General features: G+C 40.7%; 1 protein-coding gene across 8 annotated transcripts in view; it reads left to right on the top strand.

Moving 5' to 3' along the window:
- CHL1 (cell adhesion molecule L1 like) overlaps positions 1-26,615 on the top strand; it is a 158,671-nt gene that overhangs the window by 82,306 nt on the left and 49,750 nt on the right. For all 8 annotated transcript variants that reach the window (XM_065687216.1, XM_065687224.1, XM_065687220.1 and 5 more), the window contains 3 exons: positions 15,834-16,023; positions 19,266-19,371; positions 20,995-21,185. In XM_065687216.1, coding sequence (XP_065543288.1) covers positions 15,933-16,023; positions 19,266-19,371; positions 20,995-21,185 — 388 coding nt within the window. In that variant the 5' untranslated portion in view covers positions 15,834-15,932. The remainder of the gene's footprint in view (positions 1-15,833; positions 16,024-19,265; positions 19,372-20,994; positions 21,186-26,615) is intronic.

Here is a 26,615-nt window from a genome sequence, read left to right as displayed (position 1 = left end):
AAAATTTGCTTGATGTTATTAGTCTTTCTTTTTGAAATAAATTCCCACTGTGTCTCTCAGCTGAGAGAGGTCAGACAGGTTTGGAATACTTTGTAGAATGAAGAATTTGCTGCTGTGCTCTGCCTCGGTGAGCTGCTTTTCCTTAAGATCCTCGCAAACAGCTGTTGCCATTGTGGGATCTCCAGTTCCCTGCTCGGTGCTTTGAGACCCAGACTCTCTTTCATTTCCTCCACAGTGTGTTATTGCTCAAGCCCCAGCAGTTCTCCTGAGCCCCTCCCCTGCCTGTCTCTACACAGTGCTGATTCCTCACTCATCTGCATTCCCTGCTATTTTGACAGTATCAGCCCTCTCCCTGGATCTCTTCACTCACTCGTCTACATCTAACTGCAGCTGCTTTGAGGCCCTGCATAGCTGTACCAGGCTTGTTGGTGTCTGGTCTAATTTCCTCATGTATTCCTCTTGCTACCTCTTTTTTCCTGATGTGTTTATCTCTCCATCTCAGTTTCACACTTGGGGTCCTATGATCCTCTGTCTAGCTTCGCAGCACTTTGCTTGCTCAGCCTCATCCCCTGTTGTTTTCTCACAGAGGGATACCACTAGTGTCCATGTCCGCTACTGAAACATCTTGGCTTGCAAGGTATTTAATTTCTTTTTTTTTTTTCCTTTACCTTTTCTACCTCCAATGTCAAACTGGTCTAACAAGTAAGGGCTTTTTTTCACACTAAGTTGGCTTTGTTTTTTCTGGTATGGAAACAGGTGAGAATCTTGGAGTCATGGTTAGACCAGGTAAAGATCAGTCAATTCACATATCTGCTTTGTGAGATGTCAGTAGGACAGCAGCTTTTCCCAGACGAAGTCAAGCTGTTACTGGTATTTGGTCAATCCAGTTGCCTTTAATGCTATTCCCTGGGTTACCTGCTGGAAGGAGCACAGTGGACAATTCAGTTAGTACATATAGTAGAATAAACCCAATGCCTTGCTGATCATGGAAATACCATAAAGTTCACTGAGGCATTGCTGTGCCTGGCCACTGACTAGGAGGAAATTCTAAGAGAAAGAAATTTCTAATAAACCTGCTTAAAATCCATGTTTCTCAAGAGTTCTCTTATTTGCATTGTGATACTTATCTCTATTTCCATCCTCTATGCAAATCTGCTTAGTATGTGTTTTGATATCAGTTACCCAATCTACTTTTCAATTATTGGTGGGAGAAAAGGAAAAAGAAAATCACTTTGTGAAGTGCTCTGTGAATTTACCATGCCATAAGAGATATGCTGTAGTTATTACTAAAGTCTAATTATACAAATGAAAACTTAATAATGATTATTAAAACCCAGCAAGTTTTGTTTCTTTTCCTTATTGTTGATGGTTCTCCTTGATAGCAGATATCATGGTGCCTATCATAAGATTAATTTTTGTGAAGACTTCACATCATTATAGCGGCTTGGAGTGCAGGAGGCCTTGCAGGCAAAGGCAGAGGCTGCTCAGCAGACCTGTTATCTTTGTAAGAACAAATGTTGTCCACAAGGGTAGCAGGGAGGGGAGAGAAAACTCGCACAGCAGCAAATATTTAATTAAAAGAGCTGTTTGGGCCAACTAGTTGTGGCAGCAGCTGCTTAAACAGATCTGTCCTTTAAATAACTTCAGATAAATAACGGGAGAAAAAGGAGAGTGAAGGGAAAAGCTCAAAGGGCATGTGCTGTAATTGCAGAAGTGTTTTTCATTTTTACAATGCAATGTCTTTAGCAGCCATTAGCTCTTTTGCTGTCTGTTTGGGAATCCACAATAATTCAGGCTCTAGAGTTGCAAAAAAGTAGAGAGGGGAGTGTCAAGAAAGTCAATACATCACCTGCCAGCTCCTGTTACCTGTAGTTTAGATGTACAAGGAATGAGGAAGGTTCCCATTGGCTTTTCTGCCATGTAGAATAAAACAGAATTTGGTAGGTATAGTACAAGATTAATTTTTTTCAAGTATTCACTGGCTAAATTATCGACAAGCATATCCCACTGCATCAGGTTTAGCTTTGTGCCTTCGTGTCAGGGAGCTGCCCTGCCTGTGGGCAGTTTTCTGCGTCTAATATCAGGCTCTTGGAGTGTTCTCTTTGTACTTTCTTTATCTGTCATGCTTTGACCTGGACCTCTAAAGGATTTATGCTACTTATTTAACATGAAATATTATTTATAATAATTTAGTCACATTTTTCAGGTGGCACTTAAGAGGATCCATCAGGCTTCCAGATGCAGTTCAGCTCTATAATAAATGATGCTATTTACTCCAAGGAGGATGAATTGAATGTACACACCAATTGAGCTGAGAAGCAAGAAGAATATGGGGTGTCCATGCATTTGTATGTGTTGGGGAGAGCTATTTCAAATGCTTAAGATCTGTAACCAGTGAGGCCATGCAGCTAGTCTTCCCTGTGCTTTAGGGACCTTTGTAAACTCACAGCTGGCTACAGGGAAGCATGAAGAGGCAGAATTTAAGTCAGAAATATTTGAAAGTCAAGTGTATGAAAGCTTTTGTGCAGGTTTTGTCTTTTTTTTATAACTGACTCCTCTCTATGTTTTTCTGTGTCATTTTCTGGTTAGTTTTTCTAAGGTGCATAATCAATTATAGAGGGCAATGAAGTGGACCTATCGGCATGATGCAATACAAAGGAGATAAAAAACAATATGACCAAGAGTATTTATGATTTCTCTTTTTTTCCTTTTTTTTTTTTTTAAGAAAAAGGTAGAACAACATGTGTAATGCTATAGAAGCTCTGCACAAAGTATATAATACAGTTTGTATGTGTGTGACATGGAGAGCGCTTTTCCCCAACGTGCATGTAAATCGATTAGTACAATACATCTGCAGACAGGCTGGCAAGCAAAAGTCACACTTGTTCTGAAGAACATCATGTTATGGACAGAATGGGTAATGAAGACTATGGTTCTGTGAGTGTGACATTCAGCATTAAGATTCTCCTTACAGGTTTATGTAACTTGAACAGATTTTAATCATTCAAGCAGAATTTTCCCCTCCTGATAAATGTTTGTTGTACTTCTAGTTTAATTTTTTTTACTTTGATATCCAGCAAGGTAGAGTTAATTTTTTTTCAAAACTGGGATAGGGGAAAACATGGTATATTTGTGCTTGGTGTTCATAGTTACATTGCAATGGACCAGCAGCAGCTCCAGCTTTTGGAACAAGGACTTAGTATTTGGCAGTGCATTTTAGGCGCATGTGTTTTATGGTTGCTATGGAAAGCAAAGCACCTAAAGTGAACAGAAAGGAAAAGTAATGATGAAATTACACTTATGTAGTTAGTGGGTACTACCTCCAGATTGTTTCTAAATCTATTTGTCTAGTATTGGGAGATACTTTACCAAGCTCTTATCAGCTATCTGGGGGAATGGGCTTTGTTTTACCCAGTACATTTTTCACCAGGTACTTAGTAAGTAGGTGAGTAATCTTATGTTTCACAAGACTTCTAGACTGTTTTGATAACGTGTTTTTCTGCTTGTGTTGCTTCCTCATTGTTCCCTGCTCACTTACTTAGAGTCAAATTGTGTCTCAAGAGATCAACTGTGCCTTAAAAGATACCATTTGCATGTGATCTGCCTAATGAAATATCTTCTATGTGATCACCAGAAAATAATTCAGTCACCAACAGCTGCTTTTCTGCATCTTGCCAGTAGTGAAAGGGATGATGAACATGGATCCAGGAGAGAGAAACAGAATTATGAAGTCTCTTCCCTTTCTTCCACAGGTGCACGAGATACATTCAGTATGCTGTCAGCTAACTGTCTTCAGTGCAGTTGACTGATGTTCTGATTCAGTGCCCTGAAAAAGGCTAGAAAATCACTGGGATTGGGAGTGTTTTGGACAACAGTTTTCTCTTACAATGGTAAACCTACATAAGCAAGTGAGAAAACTGCTGCCCATGCTCAGAAATAATCTTTACCTTATCAACAACTCCATTCCCTGGAAAGCCTTGGTACAAAATGTTTCCATTAACATTAGCTATTGAAAGAAAATGATGACCAGAGAAATTGTAGCATTATGCTACTTAAAAGAATATCCTCAGGCACTTCCATTAAGATTATAAACTCTTTCCTCCCTAGAGATCCCAGCAAAAAACTTGTCCTATCATTTTCTCATATGCCTCTGCTGGGATCATATCAGTTCCTAAAGAATATAGGGGAAATAAGAACACCTCACATATACGGACTAGGCTTTTGCGTGTGTATTTTTCTTTAATCTGACTGGGGTTTTTAGCTGTAAAGTTGGTCCTAGGAAAAGGATATGGTGTAGGAAAATGCAGACTCCAGCATCTAAGGTAAACACAAGTGAAGTAGGAAATGCAGAATCAGGATATAATACTGATTTATCTCTTATGCTATCATGTTTGCTGTAGTGCTTAGACTTCCTAATGCATAAACTGGGCCAAATCCTGCACTTAGTGCCCTAAGTAAATTCCTCTGGTACTTCTTCCTTGGTAAACTGCAAATCCAACTGGTAGGTGTGGATCGTCCTGTAGAAGCAGACCAAGATGCCCAAAGCTATAGGAGGTGTTCCCTGTCCAGGGAGGACATGCTGGGATTTCAGAATCCGATCTGCAGTGATATGGATGGTGTTTAACTTGTATCCTTAAATGCTTTCATGCTGTGTCTGTGGTTAAATCAATACATCTCACTTGAGTTTTTAAGTAATTCCTTGTATCTTTAGTAACATGGAAGCTTAATGGTTTGACTTAGCAGGAAAAGTAAGTATTGTGAGATCCTCCACAAAGCTGCATGAGCTAATCTCTCTTATTACGCAGAAGAAAAAATCAGAGGAAGGCAGGAAGTACACAAGATCACTTGCCGTGAAACTCTCCATTGTCATGAAGTGCTGACTGCAACTTAAATTAGAAACACTCAATGTCCCAGTGACTTTCACTGTCATGTAGTGCTATTATGCTGAGATACAAGAATAACATTGATATAGAAGGAGATTTGCTTCAGTTTTGATGTTAGTTTTCCTTTGGTTTTAAGATTTCGTGTGTGAAGCCTGCCAGGATTTTCTCTTGGGATCTTGAGAACACACTGAGACTCCCCCAAGTCTGTGAACGCTGTAAGCATGCTCTCACACGATGTATGTGAAGCAGTGGTTTCAGATTTAGGATTTTTGGTATTTGACAGTATTCACAGTGTTTTACCTTGCGAATGAGTTCGTATATCTGGGATGCATCAGGAAAAAATGGTCTCTAATGGGCCATGTGGGAATAATAGCTGTTTTCTGCTGTTTATAGAGATAATTGATTTTCAATTAAATATCCTTTTCTTTCCTCTCTGTTCATGTTGTCACCTTGCTACTAGCACAGGGAACTCTCAAGTAAACACAACCCTTGCTGTGAATTAGTGAAAACCACTAGTGTCAAGTCAAACCTTCATTACTCTGCAGTGAATTCTGTTGTTATCAGATGATTTTTGTGGCATAGGGATTGCTCCCGTACCACGAGCACACCATGCACTTGAATGGAGCCCAGTGGGTGCTGGGTGCTGTAAATTCTTCCCCCTCCTTTACTGCCTGATAGAGTGCAGAATTTCTCCACTGGCATACTTTAGGTAAGCGTGTGTGTGTGTGTGTGTGTTTGGGAGGGTGATATGCTGTTTTCACTGAGGTTTATGCTGAATGAACAATCTCATTAGGTTCCAGGCTTGCAAGGGGCTCTGCCTGGCAGATCCCCTGTCCACATTTCCAATTCAATAGGGCTCTGCCTGGCTTTGTGTCTGTTGAAGGATGTGCTGTGAGCAGGAGAAGGAATAGGTAAAACTAACTGTGGCATGAGCTGGGTTTCAGGAGAGGCTTTCAGGGCGAGGCAGGACTTCTCCTCGGAAGTGTCGCTTTACTATAGTTCATGTTTGTTTTTATTAGCACAAGAAAGCTCATGATTTTGCTATTATTTTGTGCTCTGAAAGAGAGAGAATGAGCATACAAAAGAAGAAAGTACCTTTGCCTCAAATTCATTTTGAAATGCAGAAGAATTTGCATTGCCTCCATTGGAGGAGGCTGACATTAGCAGTCTCATCTGAAAACAAACTGCAGCCTGTTTTTATTTCCTTTGTGCATGGCTGACACGCCGTCATTCCTAGTCATCCCGCCCAGTTGCTACTGTACTTTGTTTTATGCTTCATGCTTGACCTATGAGCTGAAATGCTAATCGCCGATAAAAATTTCAATTAATATAAATCTAGTTTCAGCCAGAAATGTGGTAAGCTCGTTTAGAGATGTAGGATCTCAAGGAAACATATAATGGGAAGAGCCTCAGACAATAGTTTAATTTTTAACCAGCTGGTGTGATTTCAGATGTGTCTGCAAAGATCAAATCTGTGCTGTTTTGTTACCAGCAAGGGGGAGTGACAGTCACGGCATATTTACAGGTCTGTGAAAAAGCCATGCTCACAACATTCCTCTACTACAGTGTTATGTCATTGAGCTGAAATAATTTCTGATTTCATTGGTCAACAGAAAAAAAAAATAATAAATGAATGTATGGCCATACCTTTAAGTAAAGGAGATAAAATAGATACACATGCAGGGATTAGACTGCTCTTACATCTGTAAATGTGAGTATATGTAAACCAGGAACCTTATTTTATGGTGACTTGTACAAGTGTTATGCAAAGTGCACTTCATAGTGTAATGAAGAGATATGATCTGAAAATTCATGATGCTTCTTTTTCTCATTCATCTTTTACTTTAAATACCTTAGAAACTAAATAATTCTAGATTTTTCAAAAGTCTGCAAAACATTTACACAAACAATTTACTGCAGGAGTGTTATATACATCTCAAATACACTACCTTAAATTTGGCTTTTTCCCTGAAAGAGGGGTTGCTCCCACAGTAGAGCTGGAAGAAGGCTAGAAGGTGAATGTAAAGATACATATTGGTTCCCACTCAAGGAAAGACTAAGTTTGTGTCTGTAGATCTAAACTCATCTGTTAAAGGGGTTGCTGCCCAGTGTTCCCACTGCTCAGAGTTCTGCCCAGTTAACCCAGTCCAAAAATGAACTGGGGAAAGAATAATTTTACAAACAGTGAGGATAACCAGAGAAGAAGGACCTGAGACCAACCTGGGCAGCTAAGTTACCAGTTACCCCACCACAAGCACATGCCCTGGTGCTCTGGGAGGTCAGTTTGGCAACAGGATTCCAAAGAGGCGATACAAGGAAAATTGCACAATCACAAGTGATGCAAAGAGGACCAGTAGAGAGCTAGGGAGCACCAGTGAGATTATTAATCAGCAAGTTTAACACTGTATGTATTTAGGGACTCGTTATCTCTGGTGGTGGAGGTCAAAGTATATAATCAATTAAGAAAAAAGAAAAAGGTACTTAGATTTGTGGAATAAAAGCCCATTGGTAGCTGTTACAGACAAAAGGTTAAATGCAGCATCTGACTCAGAAAGCCCCCAAACAGTTATAGGAAGTAGGGAGGATATATGTACCAGGAGATGATTCTCCTGCACTCCTGCTGCTTACCTGTGCACGCTCAGTCAGGAGGGCTGAGCCAAAGTGACTTTGGGGTGACTAGGTGTCCTGCTGTTGTTAAGTGCTGTTGTTCTCTTTAAATCAATACAGATGTTTGTATTTCTTCGCATGTTTAAGAACATCCATTAAGGTGGAATTTGGCTGCTGGGCATCCAGGTTTATGTGCTCCTAATAGTAGGAGTAGCCACATCAATGGTTATCTCAATTTAAAGTGCCATGTCAATAATGTTATAACTAAAGTTCAACGACGTATTCATCAGAAACAATGTACCATTCACAGTTAACGTTTATTTCTTTGGTTATGAAAAACCTAAACCACATATTGATTTCTACGCTGGATTTTCTTTTGAGTCTTTATTACAAGAGCTGCTCAGAGGCATTTTGAGCTCACAGCAGAGCTGATCTGAAGGGCTGGCAAACCTGGTCTCCTGTCGGTCTTTGCAGGGCTGATATTTTTTGAGTAGGTTTCCATTATGAATATACACAGCTGCAAAAGTGAACTTTGTTTTCAGCAGTAATGTAATTTGTATTAAGTTGGTGGCTTTGTCAAATATTATTGCTCACACAGATTTTCGCAGGAAGCAAATAAAAAAGTAGGAAGTTTCATTTAAGTTTGCTTGACTCAAAGTTTACAAATGATCCTTTGCTCTAAGTCAAGTCTAGTTGACATTAGGCCAAAATGGGTACTGACAAATTATTAAGTTCAAATGTCATGTGTTGCCAGAAACATTGCTCAGTTCCACGCTCTATTTAAAAACCAAGCTCTTGCTGTCTTGAAAGGAGCCACCCAATGGAGCATGTTAGAAGGTATAAGGAAAAGCTACAGACTGGGCAAAGAAGAGATTCAGAGCGGCCCTGCAGAGAAGGACTTGGGGGTGCTGGTTGATGAGAAAATGAACATGAGCCGGCTTCAGTGTGCGCTCACAGCCCAGAAAGCCAACCGTATCCTGGGCTGCATCAAAAGGAGCGTGACCAGCAGGTTGAAGGAGGTGATCCTGCCCCTCTACTCTGCTCTTGTGAGACCTCACCTGGAGCATTGTGTGCAGTTCTGGTGTCCTCAGCATAAAAAGGACATGGAACTGTTGGAACAAGTCCAGAGGAGGGCCACGAGGATGATCAGGGGACTGGAGCACCTCCCATATGAAGACAGGCTGAGGAAGTCGGGGCTGTTCAGCCTGGGGAAGAGAAGGCTGCGTGGGGACCTCATAGCAGCCTTCCAGTATCTGAAGGGGGCCTATAGGGATGCTGGGGAGGGACTCTTCATCAGGGACTGTAGTGACAGGACAAGGGGTAATGGGTCAAAACTTAAACAGGGGAAGTTTAGATTGGATATAAGGAGGAAATTCTTTCCTGTTAGGGTGGTGAGGCACTGGAATGGGTTGCCCAGGGAGGTTGTGAGTGCTCCATCCCTGGCGGTGTTCAAGGCCAGGTTGGATGAAGCCTTGTGTGGGATGGTTTAGTGTGAGGTGTCCCTGTCCATGGCAGGGGGGTTGGAGCTAGATGATCTTGAGGTCCTTTCCAACCCTAACTATTCTATGATTTTATGAAAACAAGGCGAAAGAGTATTGAGATTATCTAGTTTGTATGAATCGTATTGGTGAAAAGACAATAGGGAATCCATTTTACTTATTTTCTCAGGAAAACCTGAAGACCTCACATTCTCTGGCAGCAGTGCCTCTAGATCCTAGGGAGAACATTCACGTTGGCAAATGTCAACAGACAGTTGCCAGCAAGCAGATAATTTGCATTGATTACAAACCACATTTCTTTAGTTTTCAGTTATTATGTGTGTGCAAAAGCCATGCAAGGTTTTAAGAAATGTGGTCTGTGATGTAATAGTAAAGTGCTTCAGCTACTAGATGTACGAAACAAATCAAATCTGTCAGGTGCTGTGCCATTATATGGGCAGAGTGATGACCAAGAGAAATCATTAACCATTTATAGTCAGGTTTTGAATGGTTTGAGAGCACAGGATGTGATCTACTGAGGCTTAAGGGGGATTTTATTTTAGGATTTTGTTGGGAACAGCTGGGAGAAGATAGGGAGCATTTGCAAAAACAGACAGCTGATGACAGATGTGTTCTCCCATGGCCGGGCACATGGACCAGAAGATGCTCGTACACCTTTTCAGCTTAGCTCGGAGTACATCTTAGGCAGAAACAGTATTGACTGAGTTGCCCCACAAACATAAGACTGAGACATCAATGGCAGTTGCCGGAGAGCAGACCACTGGCTCAGAGACCAGCAGCAGCCGTCACTCTGCTGTGTCTGCCCAGCAGGGGAGATGCCCTGACCATTCAAAAGCTGACTTTTCTTCCAGAAACCCAGGACCTGACAAGCTGGGATCCCAAAATCTCTACTTACTTCTTAAAGTCTTCTCCCAGGGAAATTAGTTCTAATACTTACCCTGTTCATTGAATTGAATGTTTTACTACCGCTTGTGCTACAGTAGAACATTCTACAGCCTTGTGTATATATTTCTTTATTATTTATATTCATTCTATCACATTTTTAGAAGTTTTTTTGTGGTTTGAGGAACTAAAAGACTGCTGGATTGCAGAATTGGGAAGGTGTAATAGTTGCAATCAGGTTTGAAACACAAATGTTTTGAAATAATGTTGAAGTTGTTTTACTGCCCTGAAAAATTTACTTTACATGTGTTGTCCGACAATGTTTCTAAAGTCCTTGGCAAGATACTTAATGCATAGACTCCTCTAACTAAATCTCCTGAGAGTGGAATTGCATCTAAAAATAAAATCTTCATGCTGATGTGCTACAGTCTATTTGGAAATACTTTACCATGGAAGGAAGAACATCTTTCTAATTTGGATGATTATTTTAATCACCTCCAGCGTATGCATCTGGGCTGCTTTTCTGGGAACTGACAACATCCAAAAATAGGTGATAGGGATAGAGTCAAGTGAAGGTTATCTTCTCCTGGTACTAACACTGAGATGTCAAAAAGCTTTTAGGGAAAAGCTATGTATAACTTTGACACCTGAAGTAAAATGATGGTCCTCATAAATATTCCTTCTGATCTTTTCCAAACACATTAGTGCCTCTGCGTGTGGGGAGAGGAGGAGAGATTTCAGGGAAAAATAAAAGAACTGTAACTGCATAAATGCTATTGCTGTAGCATTATATTTATGGTTTCACTGGCATAAATTTTAACCTTCCTTAGCTAATTAGCAAATTAGGGAGGTGTTCCTGTCTGTGGCATGGAAAAGTGCAGAGGTGACTGATTCTGTGTGCTCCCTGGTGCTCTGCCTGTAGCTCTAGGCACCATGGCACCTCTGCTGGGAGCTGCTGTGGGGCCAATTTGTCCGACACTGAACACATTTCGTTGCCTCATGAGCTTTTTGTCACCCATTTTGTGAAAGCCTCTGCAGTGGAAGAGAGAAATGGGCATAGAGGCTCATTGGGTTGGAAATTAAAACTTTTCTGAGTAAAGTTCATGTCATCATAGGTATCATCTGCAGTGTTCCCTGAACCAGCGAGTAGCAAAGGCAGGAAGAGGCAGGTGGAGCATCCCTGCTGCTTTTCACACTCAGATTTCTCATCAGCAGGGTTTGCTCACTATGATCTTTGATTGAGTCTCATCTTCTCAACAGCCTCACCAAAGAGGCCTTCAAAGGTGACAAGAGCTTCAAGAAGCTCATCTTCAGAGGAATATGTGGGTAAGAGGCACCTCCTCAGTTGGGTCCAGGCTGACCCTCAGTTACGAACAGTGTAGGGATGGTGGTTTCGACTGTGCTTAGGATTTTTTCTTCTGTGATTGTAATACAGAAAAAGCGAGAGTACTTAATTAAGCACCTGTCCGATATAGTCACTTAACTTGCAATATAAGGTGTAATTAAATAACCCAATTTTTATTTCTCATGCCAGGAAGTAATTTTTTTCCAGGGTTTTGTTTTGTTATTCTCTCACTGGGGCCACACTGAAGGCTGTGATTTCTAATTACCAATGGCTTTTATTTAACAATCCTGTCACATATATGTCACTGAAAAATTAAATCTGATTCTAGCTAATGAAAAGGTCAGCCCTGCAATGTACCAGTATTAAACTGTGGGAATCCAGTACTTTCATGAATATTTGTGCTGTACAGGACTTATACAAGGACCAAATCTTACATATTTTACAAGAGAAACAAATAGCTGTGGTTGATGCCATGTTTGGTAGTGCAATATTTCTCTTGGAAGCAGTAGACCAGTAATCTGGGAATTTTGGCTGTCATCCTGCTGCTATTTATGAGCAATTTTAATGTAGTAATTACATGTAGGGAAAATTGTTCACTAGGTTGATGAGATAAATGGAAATCTAATTTTTTTTTTCTTGTTTAGTTGTCCAATATTTTTATTACATACTTCTGGAAGCAAGGGTATACAATAAAAGAATCTAGAACTGCATTGCTTCTTAGAAATAGTGATATTTTGAAAGATTTGTTCACTGTAAGTTAAAGGCAGCTCATTAAACAAACAAATGAGCTGTCCTTTAGAGCAATCAGTATTTACTATTAAGTGAACAGCACAGTAAATAATGAATTGCAGGTAAGGAACTACAGATAAGTATTTGCAGTGAATTCAAATTACTTGGCTTAAGCCTGAGGCAGAGAAAATGGAACATAAAGATAGAAATAGAGGAAGGAGGGGGAAAAGAAAAAGGAAGAGGAGGGATTGTAAATGTAATGTGCTTTAGCAATACGTATTCATTCATTGTGCTGAGGAAAGGTTTTCTTTGGTAATCTTTTGCCCCCCCTCCCTGGTGCAAGGGATGCTGCAGCCAACACCTCATGAGAACAAAGGAGGATATAGAATTCCTGGGAAAATGTGGGGGTCCACAGCAAGCTCTGGGCCTCATCCAGCACACTGGCTCAGAGGGCAGGGCTGATGTTCTTACCAAGGTCAAGATTTTGCATGTTGCTTACTGGCACTTACTAGACACTAGGAGAGCATTGTATTTTGGCACCAGCGAGACCGAAACCTGCCTGTAGCTGCCAAGTGCTTGCACAGCTACCTTGTTCACTTCTCCAAATTAAGCAGCTAAATTGTTCATTTGCTAGGAACTGGCACAAGATGAGAACTTTTGGTTTGGAGTTTAATCATCCTAGGAGAGAAAGACCGTGCTGCCTGAAGTTTGGGTACTTGGCTGCATTTAAGGCTGGGATGGATGAGGTGTCTGGAGGATGTCTGATATTGCTCATTTAGGAAGGGGCTCGGGGTTGTTTGGATGCTGGAGATGAGAGGGAAAGCCAGTGATTTAATCAGGGGCTCTGCAGTTTCAGCTGAGCTGTGGGCCTGAGGCTTGGTAGGACAGCCAAACACGTGACGGTCATACTAAACGCTAGCGCTTGGCAAGCCTGTCTATACATCACCTTAAATAAGGTTAATCGTTTGGCGCAGGTCTCCATGCAGGGATGGTATGTCTCACCTGTCTGTCTTTTGAGGACCATCACTGTCCAGAACAGGGCATGGAAGAGCAACTGGCTGAGTTGGGCACACACAGGGTGATGTGTGTTAGGTGTTAGACTTCCATAATAACTGCTGTTGCAAACAGCACAGCAGGATAACACCTCTACTACTCCCTTAGGAGTAATATATATAACATATGAACAGGAGGCTTATCTTGCGGGATAGTTATCACTAGGTAAATACCTCTGCAAAGATACTGTTGCTCAATTCAGGTCACCCTGAGACTGTACCTCGTGGAAGCTGTCACAGAATAAAACAGCAGAGGTTAAATGCAGCTGCAGGAACATTTCCAAGTGGCCTTTGGAAGTATCTGATTGCTGTGCACAAGTCTAGCACCACTGGGCCCCAAGTGCTCGCTGCTTCCAAATGCTAGTGCTGTCGGCCCCCTGCATTAGTATTCAACACAGGGAAAAACAGCAAGGCGCTAGACAGACCAACTAATTACAGCAGCCTGCAAAGGCAAGTCGTGCCGTACAACATGATAAAAGATATCCTTTTATTTGGTACATTTCTTTGCTCCCTGCCACTTTATTAAAAAAAAAAAAAAAAAAAAAAAAGAAAAAAGTGTGAGCTAATGGGTTTGGTTAAGGAATCAAGCTGTTGTCCTGTTTCTTCCTTGAATTTACTCTGAATCTATACAGTGCTTTGTAACATTCATATATAAAGAAGCTTCCCACTAGTCAGTCAGCAACCTTAGCAAGCTGCACACCTGTAATCTTTTCTCCACTTCCTCTGGTTGGAATCCTGACATGGGTTGCTTTGCTACCCAGAGCTGTCAGCAGACAGGGGAAAAGAGGGCTTCACTGCCACTAGTGCACTGTCTGCAAGCAGCAACACTGGTCAGATTTTTATGAGCCTAAATTGCAGTTGTGTGGCTGGAGGGTTTGCTGTCAGAGCATCTGTTTTACCATCGGTGACACAGACAGATTTGGAACTCAGCGTCTGCCAGCACCGGCTAAGGCAAGGGAGGAGAGCCCAGTCTGCAGTGACAGAAGTTATGCAGCCACCAGGTAGCTGCTGCTTGGGGCTGCTGTGGGTTGTGTGTACTCCCCATGCTGTGACACAGCCTGGATTTTATTGGACTGAGGTTTGGAAATGTCTACTGCTTGCAAGTTAGAGCTAGGGGGAATCAAACTGAGGGAAATCTCCTCTGCCACAAAACAGAACTGAATGATGTTGCCTGATTCTGCCTGATTTGCACCCAAACCCCCAGCTGCCTGAGGTGGCAGTTCAGCCAGTAGGTCCCTGTCCCCTCCAGTGCCCCTCTGTGCCACCCCCATCTGCAGAGTGAGGCACTAAGCAGATTAGTCAGCTTCTTCCATCAGCGAATACTCGCTGCCTGAGATACTTATAAGACATCTGTTTTTTAGCCTCATTTCTAAACAAATGAGGCTTATGTGATTATGGTGTCTGTCTCTTGTCCCCTTGTTGGCCAATTTCAATCTTCACCCAAGGATTTTGGTTTCAAAGACGTTAACTTCCAGGAAGCTTTCATGAACTGGTGACCATGTGAACAGAAATTATCCTGCTAATCCTCTGCAGAGAGGGCCACAGCACAACCTGTTGCTCCTCTCTGAGAGCCGATGCAAGAGGGAGCATGAAGGGCTAAAGGGAAATCTCTGCTTTGTGTCTGTATTTTGTAGAGGTCCCGCAAACCAACCATCAGGAGCAAAACATCACAGACCGGAGTGTGTGGGCTTCGTGGCTCAGCGCTGTCTCTGCTCCAGCTGCAGCCAGCTGTGCAGGGCAAGGGCGAGTGTCCCCAGTGCACTGCGCAGGTCACACCTCCTGCCTGTCCCCGCATGCCAACTGCTCTCAGTGATCTGGGGATTGCTTTTCTGATCCAGGGATTAACCGAGTGGTATGTGCAAAGATACAAGCGCTGTGTGCGAGCCAGGCTTAGTCTGGAAATACATTGCCATGGTTGTACAGCTTTGCTTGGTGGCTTGAATCAGAGCTTGCTGTGCCATGTGGGTTGGTCCTTATCTCCAGCAGAGAAGCTATGCCCTGAAAATTTTTCTTGCTAAAGTATCTTGACAGCTGAGGTCTAAATTCTCTTGAGACTGATTTTCCTTAAGCATTATCTGTTAGAAGATTCACAGGTACAAAACATATCTTATACTGGTTAATATTTTGCTGAGATACTGTGAATGATGCTGATGACTGAAATCCTCCATACACCCACATCTGTAAAGTTCCCTCTCCTTTACTCCTCTGTGAATTACACTTAAATGCTCATTAGAGGTGAATATGTCTGATTTTGGCAGGCACCTGACATTTTCTCTGGTAATGTAGAATCTAAGGATGTATGATGGATTGTGTAAAATCTATGTATAGCAGTTCTGAGATTATAAGGAAAAGCAAAGGTTTCATGTTCTGGTCCTTATTAATGAACTAAATTGTGTGCTTTTTTAAACATAAATGAAAGATGAAAGACACATGAGATTTATGAACAAGGTCATTAGTATACCGAATTTCTCTCATTAGATGTGTTACATTACTTTCGAACTTACACAGCTGTCATTAGAAAAATTTATGAAGTGGAATGATTACAAATAGGCCATCTTTTAAACCATCTCTACTTCTAATTGCAAAACACAAAATAATTATACTTCGGTGCTAGAATGGATTTTACTTTTGTGCATGTATTTTTTTTTTTTTTTGTCAGAAATGTAATAGAGGACTTTCCTGAAGCCAGGGGGTGGGGAGAGAGAAGAGGAAATTGTAACGCTCAGTGCAGTTTTGCAACTTAGCTGCAAATCCTGAAGCATTGATTTATGTTGGTAACCCTGTTAGAAGAAAGTTAATATTGCAAGCTAATGTGGCTCTTTCTTCCCCTCACTAGACTTTCAGTTTCACATCCTTACATCTGATTTGAAGTGACGGTGAGAGGAAGCATAAGTTATCTCTCATTCTGTTTGGACTCCTTGTTTACAGAAGAGTGATGAAGATGCTATTAAGCACAAAAGGGATCACCATATGCCTCTTTTTCTTTTTATCGAGTTTGGCAGCAGCTATTGAAATACCGTTATCAGGTGAGTTGTAACTATTTTACTGAACACTCTGATGTTTTGTTCTGGTATCTTTTCTTTTTTTCTTATTTTTTAACCTTTCCCTGAAGAAAAAAATATTAAATCCTGCTTTTCAGTTGTTCTATTTTGAATTTAATTCTGCCAGAACATGGCCTTCGGGAAATTCAGATGTGATAAAAATGTAAGCTACTTTTTTTGGACCTGTTTATGTGGACATGCTCACTCTTTGTTTAAACATCCTGTTCAATAAGAGCCCGGCATCCCCAGTGATTCGTATTTCATTGTATTGCATTGCATTCTGTTCCGTTCCGTTCTATTTCTGTTCTGTTCCATTCTATTCTATGCCTCTCCATTCCATTCCATGCCTCTCCATTCCATGTCACCACCCAGCAATACAGCAGTCACTGGCGCTCTCTGGCTCCATCACTCACTGCAAGCTCAGAGCGAAAGCAAGCTCAGCTCTTCCCTTGGCTCCATTTCCCTGGGGGTTCTTGCTTGCACAAAGCAGCCTGTGCTTGGAAAGGGTTCAGACTTGCTGCCCCATTAGCAGCTGCCACTTTCCAGCTCTCCCTGCGTGCAACACCATCACCGGGCAGGCATGAGAGCAATTTTCATTTACTCCTGGCCAGGAAGTGCAGCCCCTGAGCAAGTGCTGGAAGTCGCATGCTTGTCATCAGTAGGTGTCATGCTTTGGGAAATACCTCATGGTATTACTGAACATTTGTGTGTGGTTGATCTTGATGCTCATGCTTCCCATTCTCATTCTTTGGGAGACAGGGACTGCTTGGCCTGTCTTCCTGCTGCTGCTTTCCATGGTTCTTGGCTTTCCTTTCACAGACTGAAAGGGGTGTTTCTTCAAGCTAAGATGAAGAATGCATCAGTCCTCTCCTGGCTACACATGTGCTTGTGAGCATCAGCTCTGAAACAGTAAAACACTCAGCCCAAAACAAACAAAAACCCTCCATAAAATAACATAACATAAAATAAAAGTGACAAAACCAAAATAAAATAGAATAATGAAATAAAATCCAGTTTCAATTTGTATGCTTTGTGATTTGTGTCCTTGAAAGTGTTTTTGGACAGGGAAAGAACAGTCTCATTGTGATTCAATTTAGGGTGGGCATAGGGAATAGAAATCTAGAAATAGATTAGATTAGATTATGCTAGGTTATGACTACAAGCCTGCATGACAAGTGATGACCTAGGTCTAAGGTGTCCACCCACAAGAGGGATTGGCTTCAAGCTGACAGAAAGTAGATTTAGATTAGACATTAGGAAGAAGTTCTTCCCTGTGAGGGTGCTGAGGCTCTGGCACAGGGTGCCCAGAGAAGCTGTGGCTGCCCCATCCCTGGCAGTGTTCAAGGCCAGGTTGGATGAGGCTTGAAGCAACCTGATGTAGTAGAAGTTGTCGCTGCCCATGGCAGGGTGTTGGAAGTGGATGAGCTTTAAGGTCCCTTCCAACTCAAACATGATTCTATGAATTAATAGAATCATAGAATCATAAATTCCATGATTCTAAGGTTCTGTAAATGTAACAGTAAACTTGCCTACTATCATATATCTGGTATTTGCGATCCAATGCAGCCCTTAGCTCTGAGGGTTTGGTTTTATCCTTCACATAAATTCCTCATTTTGACTCTGAATCTCCCTGAAGCTTCTGTGAGGTACATATACCCTTACTTGTCTTGCAATCTACTGTTTAAGTCTGAAAAAGGAGCAGGTGTATGTCTCAAGGCATATGTTAGTCCCCAGAGAAGTATTTCCTATGCCTACATACCACCCTGGGGAGCACCTCCTTTATCACTCTCTGGCTGTGAATGCATTCAAACTGCCTGTTTTACACGGTTGGTGTGGTTTTAGGACACATGTAAAATATGGGATGAGGCTCATAAGGGGCAATACAATGAACACCAGTGGACCCCACTGCCTGGAGTAGAGCCCAGACCTCCCAAGCTTTGCATTTTTCAAACATAAGTGGACCAAGAGGATTGCAAGCTACAGTCTGATTTTTGTAAGGGTGGGGGAGAAACCCAACAAATCTATTGATCTTATGAATTACAGTGGGGGAAAATAAATAAATAAACCTAAGTATAAAGGTATGTAGTCTCTTTGCAGTGCTTTGGGTACTGTAGCCTAAGAATAGGACACAGGCAAGTTGCAGGGCATCATGTGAACCTGCTGTGAGCTGTTAGCACTCCAGAGTCTGCCAATGGCCCTGGCTGCAAAGGGGAATCAATCAAGCAGTGTTATAGGATATTTTTTAAAGCTATCCAAATTTGGTTATCAGCGTTTGGAAGTAGAAGGTGTTTTTGGAGGAAAGTACAGCATTGGCTCTTTGTGTTTAAATAAAGTAAAAGTGGTTCTGTGACTCTAAAGTGCAGGACAAACTGTCTGGGCATCCACTGCTTTTATCTACCTACACTGGGGAACCACCTAGCCCTTAATTGCTTTAATGAAGCGTTTTATATTTTAATAAAAAAGAATTATGTCTGATCAGTGAAGCTGGTGGTCTTGGAATTGTTCAGCTTTGAGAGCACATGGCGTGGCAAGGCACCACGTTTTGCTCCAGCTTTTAGCTTCCTGGACTTAAAAGAGAAACCAAAGAGCATGTTAATTTTCTTCCTGGCTGTTTATATCAATGTGATGATCCTATTATCCCCAGCTCTGCTGTGGGGGGCATCCTCTGTCATATGGCTCTCTTACACAGCCATTCACAACACCTATTCCTCTAGAAAAAAAAAAAAGTTAGTGAAACATCATTGTGTCACTGATAACTGCTGTACCCTAGAGGGGGCATTAAGTCGTCTTTTCAGTCCATAGATTTCCTGGCAATTTTATCCAGGATGGACGCAGCAATTTGCTACTTCATGTGTGTTTATCTGTCTGGATTAAAAAGCCAGTTACTGACTTCACCACTGAATAAATTTACCATTCCACACCCCGATGCTTTGACTTTAGCTTTAGCATGGCCACAGCTCCCCTCTGCCCTGGATGGGTTGGTCATACATGGAAGTGTGTGCAGGTGATGCCTGTGAGTGGCTGGCTGGGTGCAGTCAGTGCCATCAAGCTTTCCCCTGGCTGTTGGGGCAATATCAGTGTTCAGTTTGTGGAACAGAGAGTGTTGGCAATTCCTCACTCTTTGCAGGTGTAAGGCAATCCTGATATTGAATCCTTCCAAGAAATGACCTGAGCAGAGCATAGCTTTGCTTGGATGGTATTTTAACCTGCTACTTCTTTGTGTTCAGTTGCACAGCTTCCAACAATCACGGAGCAGTCCCACACCCAGGTTGCCTACCCCTTTGATGAGGACTTTACAATTAAATGTGAAGCTAGAGGAAACCCACAGCCCATGTGAGTACTGCTTTCACCCGGAGAAGCAAGCAGAAATTGAATTTGCTTGTAGCCTTTGCCAAACATCACTATGATTTTGAGGAGGGGAGGAATAGCTGATGTACAGTAACCTGCTCATCACTGTAAGACTAGGTTAAGGCTTGGGTGTCCATTTAGGCCATTCAGCTTTTATTGCCCCATCACTTCCACTCTGTGAATAGATATCAACATGTCTTTTTCTTGTTGGAGATGTTCCTTGCATGTGCTGAATTCACCGTCTGATTTAAAAAAGCTTGTCTGGGCTATGCTGCAAAAGATAGGAGATGTGTAATGGTAATCAAAGGGTCCCAGCTGTTCTGCCTTTTCCACAGCAACCCTAAAAATACCAAGCACATTAAATTGTGTATTCAAAGATCACATTTACATTTTATCTGATACCTTGTCTTCACCTAGCATCATCACGGACATGGTGATGTTACAAATATACACATAAGGAGTTATTCAAATACATATCCAAAGATAAGCTTTACGTATTTTAAGCCAGTGTGAAAAGGAAAAAAAATTAATGAAAATGTGATTAGCAAAAATGTAATAACACAGTAAAAGCTTCTCCGGAGGCTTTCACCATTGGATGGTGTATGGGCTAAATTAATAGTTTTTTTTTTGCATGTTATTTTTACTCTGATCTTTCCCTTCTTCTTTACCTGCAACACAATTTAAACTTGCTTTAAAAAGACAATTGTTATTTTATATCAGGATGATTTGATCATTTTTACTTGAACTCTGAATGGAGATTTGTAGCATGATAACAAATTTCCTTTGTTTCACTGTTTATCATTGGATTAATGAAGGTTTTCCAGTATATTTAAATGTGTGTGTTAGTGCTGGTTAGGCAATAGGAACCCATATTCCCTTCCGTACTGTAGCAAGGCAGTTTTACCAGTATTAGTGAAGTACCAAAACATACATTTCTGTTGACTTTTTTCTCTTAAAACATGACAAAATATTAAAAAATTTACATCTTCCATAGATGCATGTAATAGTCTAATTTCTGTCTCTGATTTTTAATCACTTCAGCCTTATTTCAATCCATCTAAGACTTTCAGATACATAAACTATGACCAAGCCTTCAGCATTAACCAAAGTCACATGCTAGTATCATCAAAACTACAACTGATTCTGTGTCAAGACCAGGAGAAACTCAGTTGAGTCATCTTGCTTTCTCCTTGTTTCGACCATGGTATCTCCTGTAGATAGCGAGAAAAGCTCCTGTCAATCTTTGCTAGTCAAAAGTACCACCTCTTCTACAGACACAGCTTTTTTGTAGACCTATAGTTCTTTTCACTCTGTGCTCTTGCTTTCACAGATGACCTCTCTCATTTATTGTCCTTGCCTTAAGCTTTGTGTTTATTTCATGTCACAGTCAGTTATCCAAAAGTAAAGTTTCTGATAGGAGAGAGATGCCCAATAGCTACCACAGCTTATGGTAGCACAGTGGTTTCTTTGCCATTTAACTCTCTCCTACATCAAGTTTTTTCTTTTATTTTAATAGTACACTTTTGGACCCCTATTTACCACTGCTTTTGTACCATAGTGCTCCTTGTTCTGTGGCCTGTCTTGTGTAACACTGGTCTTGTTTTTCAGCTTTAACTGGACTAAGGATGGAAAACCATTTGATTTGTTATCTGACCCAAGGATAGTTGCAACTAACAACTCTGGAACATTTGTGATTCAAAACCGTGGAATCATCACCAATTTTCAAGGGAAATATCGTTGCTTTGCATCCAATGTGCTGGGAACTGCCATGTCAGAAGAAATTGAGCTAATTGTTCCAAGTAAGGGCTTTTACTTGGCTTTTGGTTTGGGCCTTTTTTTAAGATGAAAACTGTGTTTCCTCAAATTAAATAGGAAAGCACAAATTACTAAGGTAGTATATGGTAAAACATGCACTGGTTGTTATTCAGTGAATATTGGAAGAAAAAGCTCTGTGTGCCCCCTGGAATGATTTAATTTCATTCCTGGTTTTGGGGACAGAACACAAATCTGAATGCAGGATTTCAGAGAATACCTCTGGACTATCAACTCCTTACAGGTTTCTACATGCTGATACTGATGCTCCTTACCAACTTTTATAAATTCAAATGCACTAGGTAGATTATGCATATATTTTCCCTGATATATTCATTTGGAAAACATTTATTATTTACTTTCTGAGTACTGTCTGTCCCACTTTGCCTGTAGAGGATGGGTTGATAGATAAATTAGTATAAACCTTTTAATAACCATCTCAGGAGAGCTGAATGTTCAATGACAGGAAATGACTTTGAATTGAGTATTCAAATGCTTTTATAAAGTACTTGGTTTGCCTTTGCCATAACCTCCATAAGAATTGTTTTCTGATTTGTATTTGCTTAAAAGCCACTATTTGCTCTTGTGATGTTTCCTCTTCTAATACTTTTCTCTTTCTGCAAAGAAGAAAGCATAAATATTGACAAGAGTCATAGTCTGGTAAATTCTGAATCTAATTTGTGCAGAGATAATTTGTGAGTTGATGCCAGCCCATCATGAAAATAAAGTAATTAAAATATTTGAGAGATAAATAACAGAAAAACCCATCAGAGTAGCTATCTTAACTGCAGTTCAGCTATTGAAAGATATTAGCGGTTCATGAAAGATAGGGATAATGGCAAACATCATGAAATAGAAATATATTAAAGATTAAAAATGTAGTGGGCAATAAAGGAATAGGAAATCATTGTCATGGAAAATTGCTTTCAGTCAGATCACTTTGGGGAAATTTTGTAAAAGACACTGTAATTTTAGGGAAACTCCTGAGTTAAATTTGGAGTGTTCTCACCAAAACTGGAGGAATGTATATGACAAAGAGTTAGGAATTATGTGATGCTTTCACTTTCCAAACATTTATTGGGAAGCAAATGCGTGTAGAGTCATAATACTGTAATATTTCAGCTTGGCAACCATGACTGAGTGCCCAGAAGCTGGGAGGACAGTATGGTCTCTATCTCAGAGCAAGGAACATGGAAACAGAAGCTGGGGGAAAGGATGGGAGAAATAGCAGTTTATTCCTGCAAAATAGCAACTGATACAAATGTTTGAAAGCTCAAAGGGATGTCATCCAATCAACCGTGAGCTCATGAGTCTGATGTCAGTACCACTCAGAGTTTGATATAGATACTTATGGGGAGAATATTAAAGACCTCAACTGAATGGAAAATGAGCTCAAAAATATAGTAGGGAAAATTGCCGATCCTAGAAACCTGTCCTTCCATCCTTAGCACAGAGGGAGGGCAGAAGAGGGAATGGGTGATTTTAAGGACCAGGTTTACAGAAGTAGCATGAAATTTACTTATATGAAGCTCAAGGTTCTGATAAGGACGACATTGCTGCAACTAACTTCGTACCAATATGTTTAAGCACTTGAAGTCTGGAAATGACATAGGAGGATGAACACACAATTGCTCTTAAATTCAGGGTTGAAATACATGAAAGAAGAAGAAAATTTGAAGCAGAACCTTCCTAATGGAAGTGGAAAGGACAAGAAAATTCTCTGGCTCCACAGTGGAGTAGGGTGGAACATGGAGTAGGCTTTATGATGGAGCTAGGTGGCATGGAGAAAGAAGAGAATCAGCAGTGCAGTGGGGTTTTCAGACTAGATCCTGCGTTTCCAGGTTCCTGCAGTGTTTTGTTGTCAAGTCACCTGAAAGCACTGTGCGCATGTGGAATTGCCGTGTTCACATGGCAGGGGATGTCTCCACAATCTTCTTAGCCTTTGAAGTGTCAGGAAAGGTCTACCTAGCTACAAAAAATGTTTCCAGCATGTCAGTGCAGATGAAATGGGCTATGAGAAACATGCATAAACATTTTTGTCATGTATTTTTTATAAAAAATATCCCTGAGAAGCATTCTAGGCATAGTAGCTGAGGGTGGGAGAGTCATGGCACTGTGGTCATGCTGAAAATAAGGCATGTCTCAGGGGCTGGGAGAGTTCCTGGGAGAGGGGCCCTGCTAAGGATGCCATGTAAATGTATCTTTATGAGTGCTTCTTTTGAAAGATATAATTTATTTTCCTTCCAGATGATTTTATGGATTTATTTTTCTTTGCGAAATTTATTTCATATTGCACTGCATTGCATAGTATTCCCTAATGCAATAGCTTGGTGTTTGGTGAGGAATTACCGAGATTACATGTCTTGCTATATAGTCTCTACCAACTTGCAGTTGCTTTAAGGGAATAGCATTCTGGAGTACAGGATTGCATGAAGTTTTAAGACAGTAAGATGAAGTTTATTAAACTAATGCTAGAAGGTGGCTGCACAGGTAGGACAGTGCAGCTGATGTCAGCTGGAGTTTTGTGCAGGAACAGGAAAGTGATGCACTTAGGGCTTTAGACAGGACAGAATTATTCCCTTTGTATTCTGATCAGGGAAGTGGAGTTAATAAAACTTCTTTTAAACAAAGGTTCTCAGACTCATTAATATTCAGAGCAGTTCAAGACATCAGTGTAGTGTTTCAGTGAAGGTATGTCACCTCCAGCAGCAGAATATTGTGGACCTCTTTGCTCCTGAACTGAAAAAGATCCTTAAAATTGGAAAACAAGAACAAGTTGATGTCTGTACCTGAGACTAATGTGTCTATACTCAGAGCAGATAATTTTTGCTTTTGATGAAATATTGTTTATACTAGCTTGAGTAGATATTAAATATACTGGGGGTAGTTAGTAACAAGTTAACTGAGAAGGTATAAGAATGGTTGTTATCAAATGCGAGAGGAATTTTAGTGCCAGTATATGCAAAGTGCTGAATCCAGAAAGTAAATACATGGTATAGATAAAATATTAGAGGGATTTACCCAACTTCCACAGCTTTTAAGACGCATTTACTTTTATTCATACTTTCCTGCCATGAAATCTTTCATTTAATGGTGCAATGTAGATGTTACAAATTAAAGCGGATTTCAGAGGGTAATAGAAGACACCTTTGATTTTTTAAACTGCTGGATAGTCTATAACTGTGCTCAAGTGAAAGAGAGCTGCTGATGCATAGATCTACTGTAAATTAGGCAATCACTGACACAGAAGGATTTGGGATAAATTACCTCTATTCACCCACAAGTTTTGAAGCAGAGACTGGTACATGTGAGATCACTACATGCATTCATGGTAATGATGCAAAGGTGGCTGTGCTTTGCCAGCTGTATTCAAGTAAAATGTAAGCTACTTGGCAAGTCACTATGCCAATGAAGTGAAGAAAACAGCAAGTCAGATTAGGCCAGGTTTTTCTCATAAATTACGCTGGAGAAATAGAATACTGGGTCTGTAAGGCAGCTGCTGAAAAGGAGAACAAAAGACTGTTTACTCACAGTAATCATTCCAGGAAAGCAATAGAAATGTCAGTAGAAATGATCATTAAATTTTACCTACATAATGAAAACACCACACCTCCCCTATATACGTTGACATTAAGGAGCGTGGAGAAGAGTGGGGCCTGAGAATCTCTATACGTTTGTATCGTTTAAAAAGTCCAGATTGTTACAAGATACATGCAGCAAGAAAATGAATTTAAATGATGAGAACACAGACTTCAGCTACCCTTCTCCTGTATTTAGGGAATCTGTTGCTTGAATTACTGAGTAGGCTCAATGCCAGAGGAAGGAGAAGTACAGTTTAAACTTCTTTAATTAACTGCAGTGCAAAAGACTTTTCATGGTAGACTGCATCAAGATTTATGCTCAGTATTTCTAAAGCTACTGCTCCAAAAGACCAAAGATCTGAGAACAGAAACAGCGTAAACATAAAATTGTGCAGTGGCAGGCAGTGCTATGCCAGTGATGCTAGTTCTAGAATTCCCAGAGAAAGCAAAACCTGTGATAATATAAAAAAAAAAAAAACAAAAACCAAAAAACGAAACAAACCCAGATGTGAATATTGTGAAATCATTAAAAAATATTGAACTGATTCTAAAATAGGAAGTTTTGTGAAGGTTTTCAAGTATAGCATTTATGAAAGAGAAAACAAAAGAGAGTAACTCTCTGGGAATGTGCAGATGATGGAAAGAAAATTGAAACCTTTTGCCTCCTAAATCAGTGTCCTATGCTTTTGACAACTTTTCTGACCATCTAAATCAGTGGTATCACTCTGATTTTTGCCAGTGACCATAATTTTGGAAAGGGCGGTAGAGATTTACACAGAAAAAAAAGCCATCATAAAAGCTTCTTTGAGAGCAAATGGACTGACGGCCATTTGGTCTTCCTGACAGCCAGATTTTCCTAACTTTTTCAATTTAATGCAGCAATTAAAAAGTCCACAAATAAGGAGGATCATATCTCATAAACAGTTCAAAGGCTGCAATGAAAACTACAGTTTTAACTACTACTTATACTACATGCGTCAGAATACCAATTGATCCATTGAGATGAGTACTGGAAGCTGCCCAAGTTGTATTCAGTACAACGGATGCAATCAGTGACTGTAAGTCATGTTTAAGATTCTTTGAGGCGTTGGGCTGTTCACTGGACAACATATAGATCTGTATAACAAACTGTCAGCTAATTAAAGTGCCTGAGGAGCTGGGAATTTCCAGGTTACAGAAATATCTTGACTGTTTCCACTTTCCCTCATTCTTACATCCTTTAAATATTTATCTGTATGGAATAATTTAAGAACATCCATGATGGGAGAAGCTAAGCCTCCATCTTGCTCAGGACACTTCTCCAGCAGCCCCCACAGACCAGGGTATAAAACCAGACCCAGTATATGTTAGCCAATTTGCTAATTGCTGATTTGCCATAATGACTTGACTCCAATTTTACATTAGGTACCGGTAGAAAACAGACACAAGGGCCTCAAGAACTTCTGCAGTTACATGGAGAAACCCTTTTCCTTCAGTTTGATTTCTTAACACTTCGCACAGAAACACATAAAATAACAGATTAAGTGGGCTCTATTCTTGTCATAGTGGAAATCGTTATAGTTGTGTGAAGTCATTGTAGTCAGCAGTAAGACAAAAGCTAAGCTGTAGAACAGAAGTGTGGTTATAGGTACCTGAGTAAACCTGAAGCCACCCTGCTGGGGACTGGAGTACTGCAGCTGTGGTTGCTACATTTCTGAATTCATCCTGCTAATTTAAATTTAGATTTTTATATGGTATTGGTCTCCCTTCTGTTTGCTTTTTGTTGAGATACTGCATATTCTGAACAGATCAGAAGTAGGAGAGAGTGACCCAGCCTCCTTTCTGATATTTCTCTTA

Source organism: Lathamus discolor, chromosome 7 (genome assembly GCF_037157495.1).
Source record: "Lathamus discolor isolate bLatDis1 chromosome 7, bLatDis1.hap1, whole genome shotgun sequence".
NCBI lineage: Eukaryota > Metazoa > Chordata > Aves > Psittaciformes > Psittacidae > Lathamus > Lathamus discolor.
Note: the sequence above shows the minus strand (reverse complement) of the source record. Positions and strands in the feature narration are given on the sequence as shown.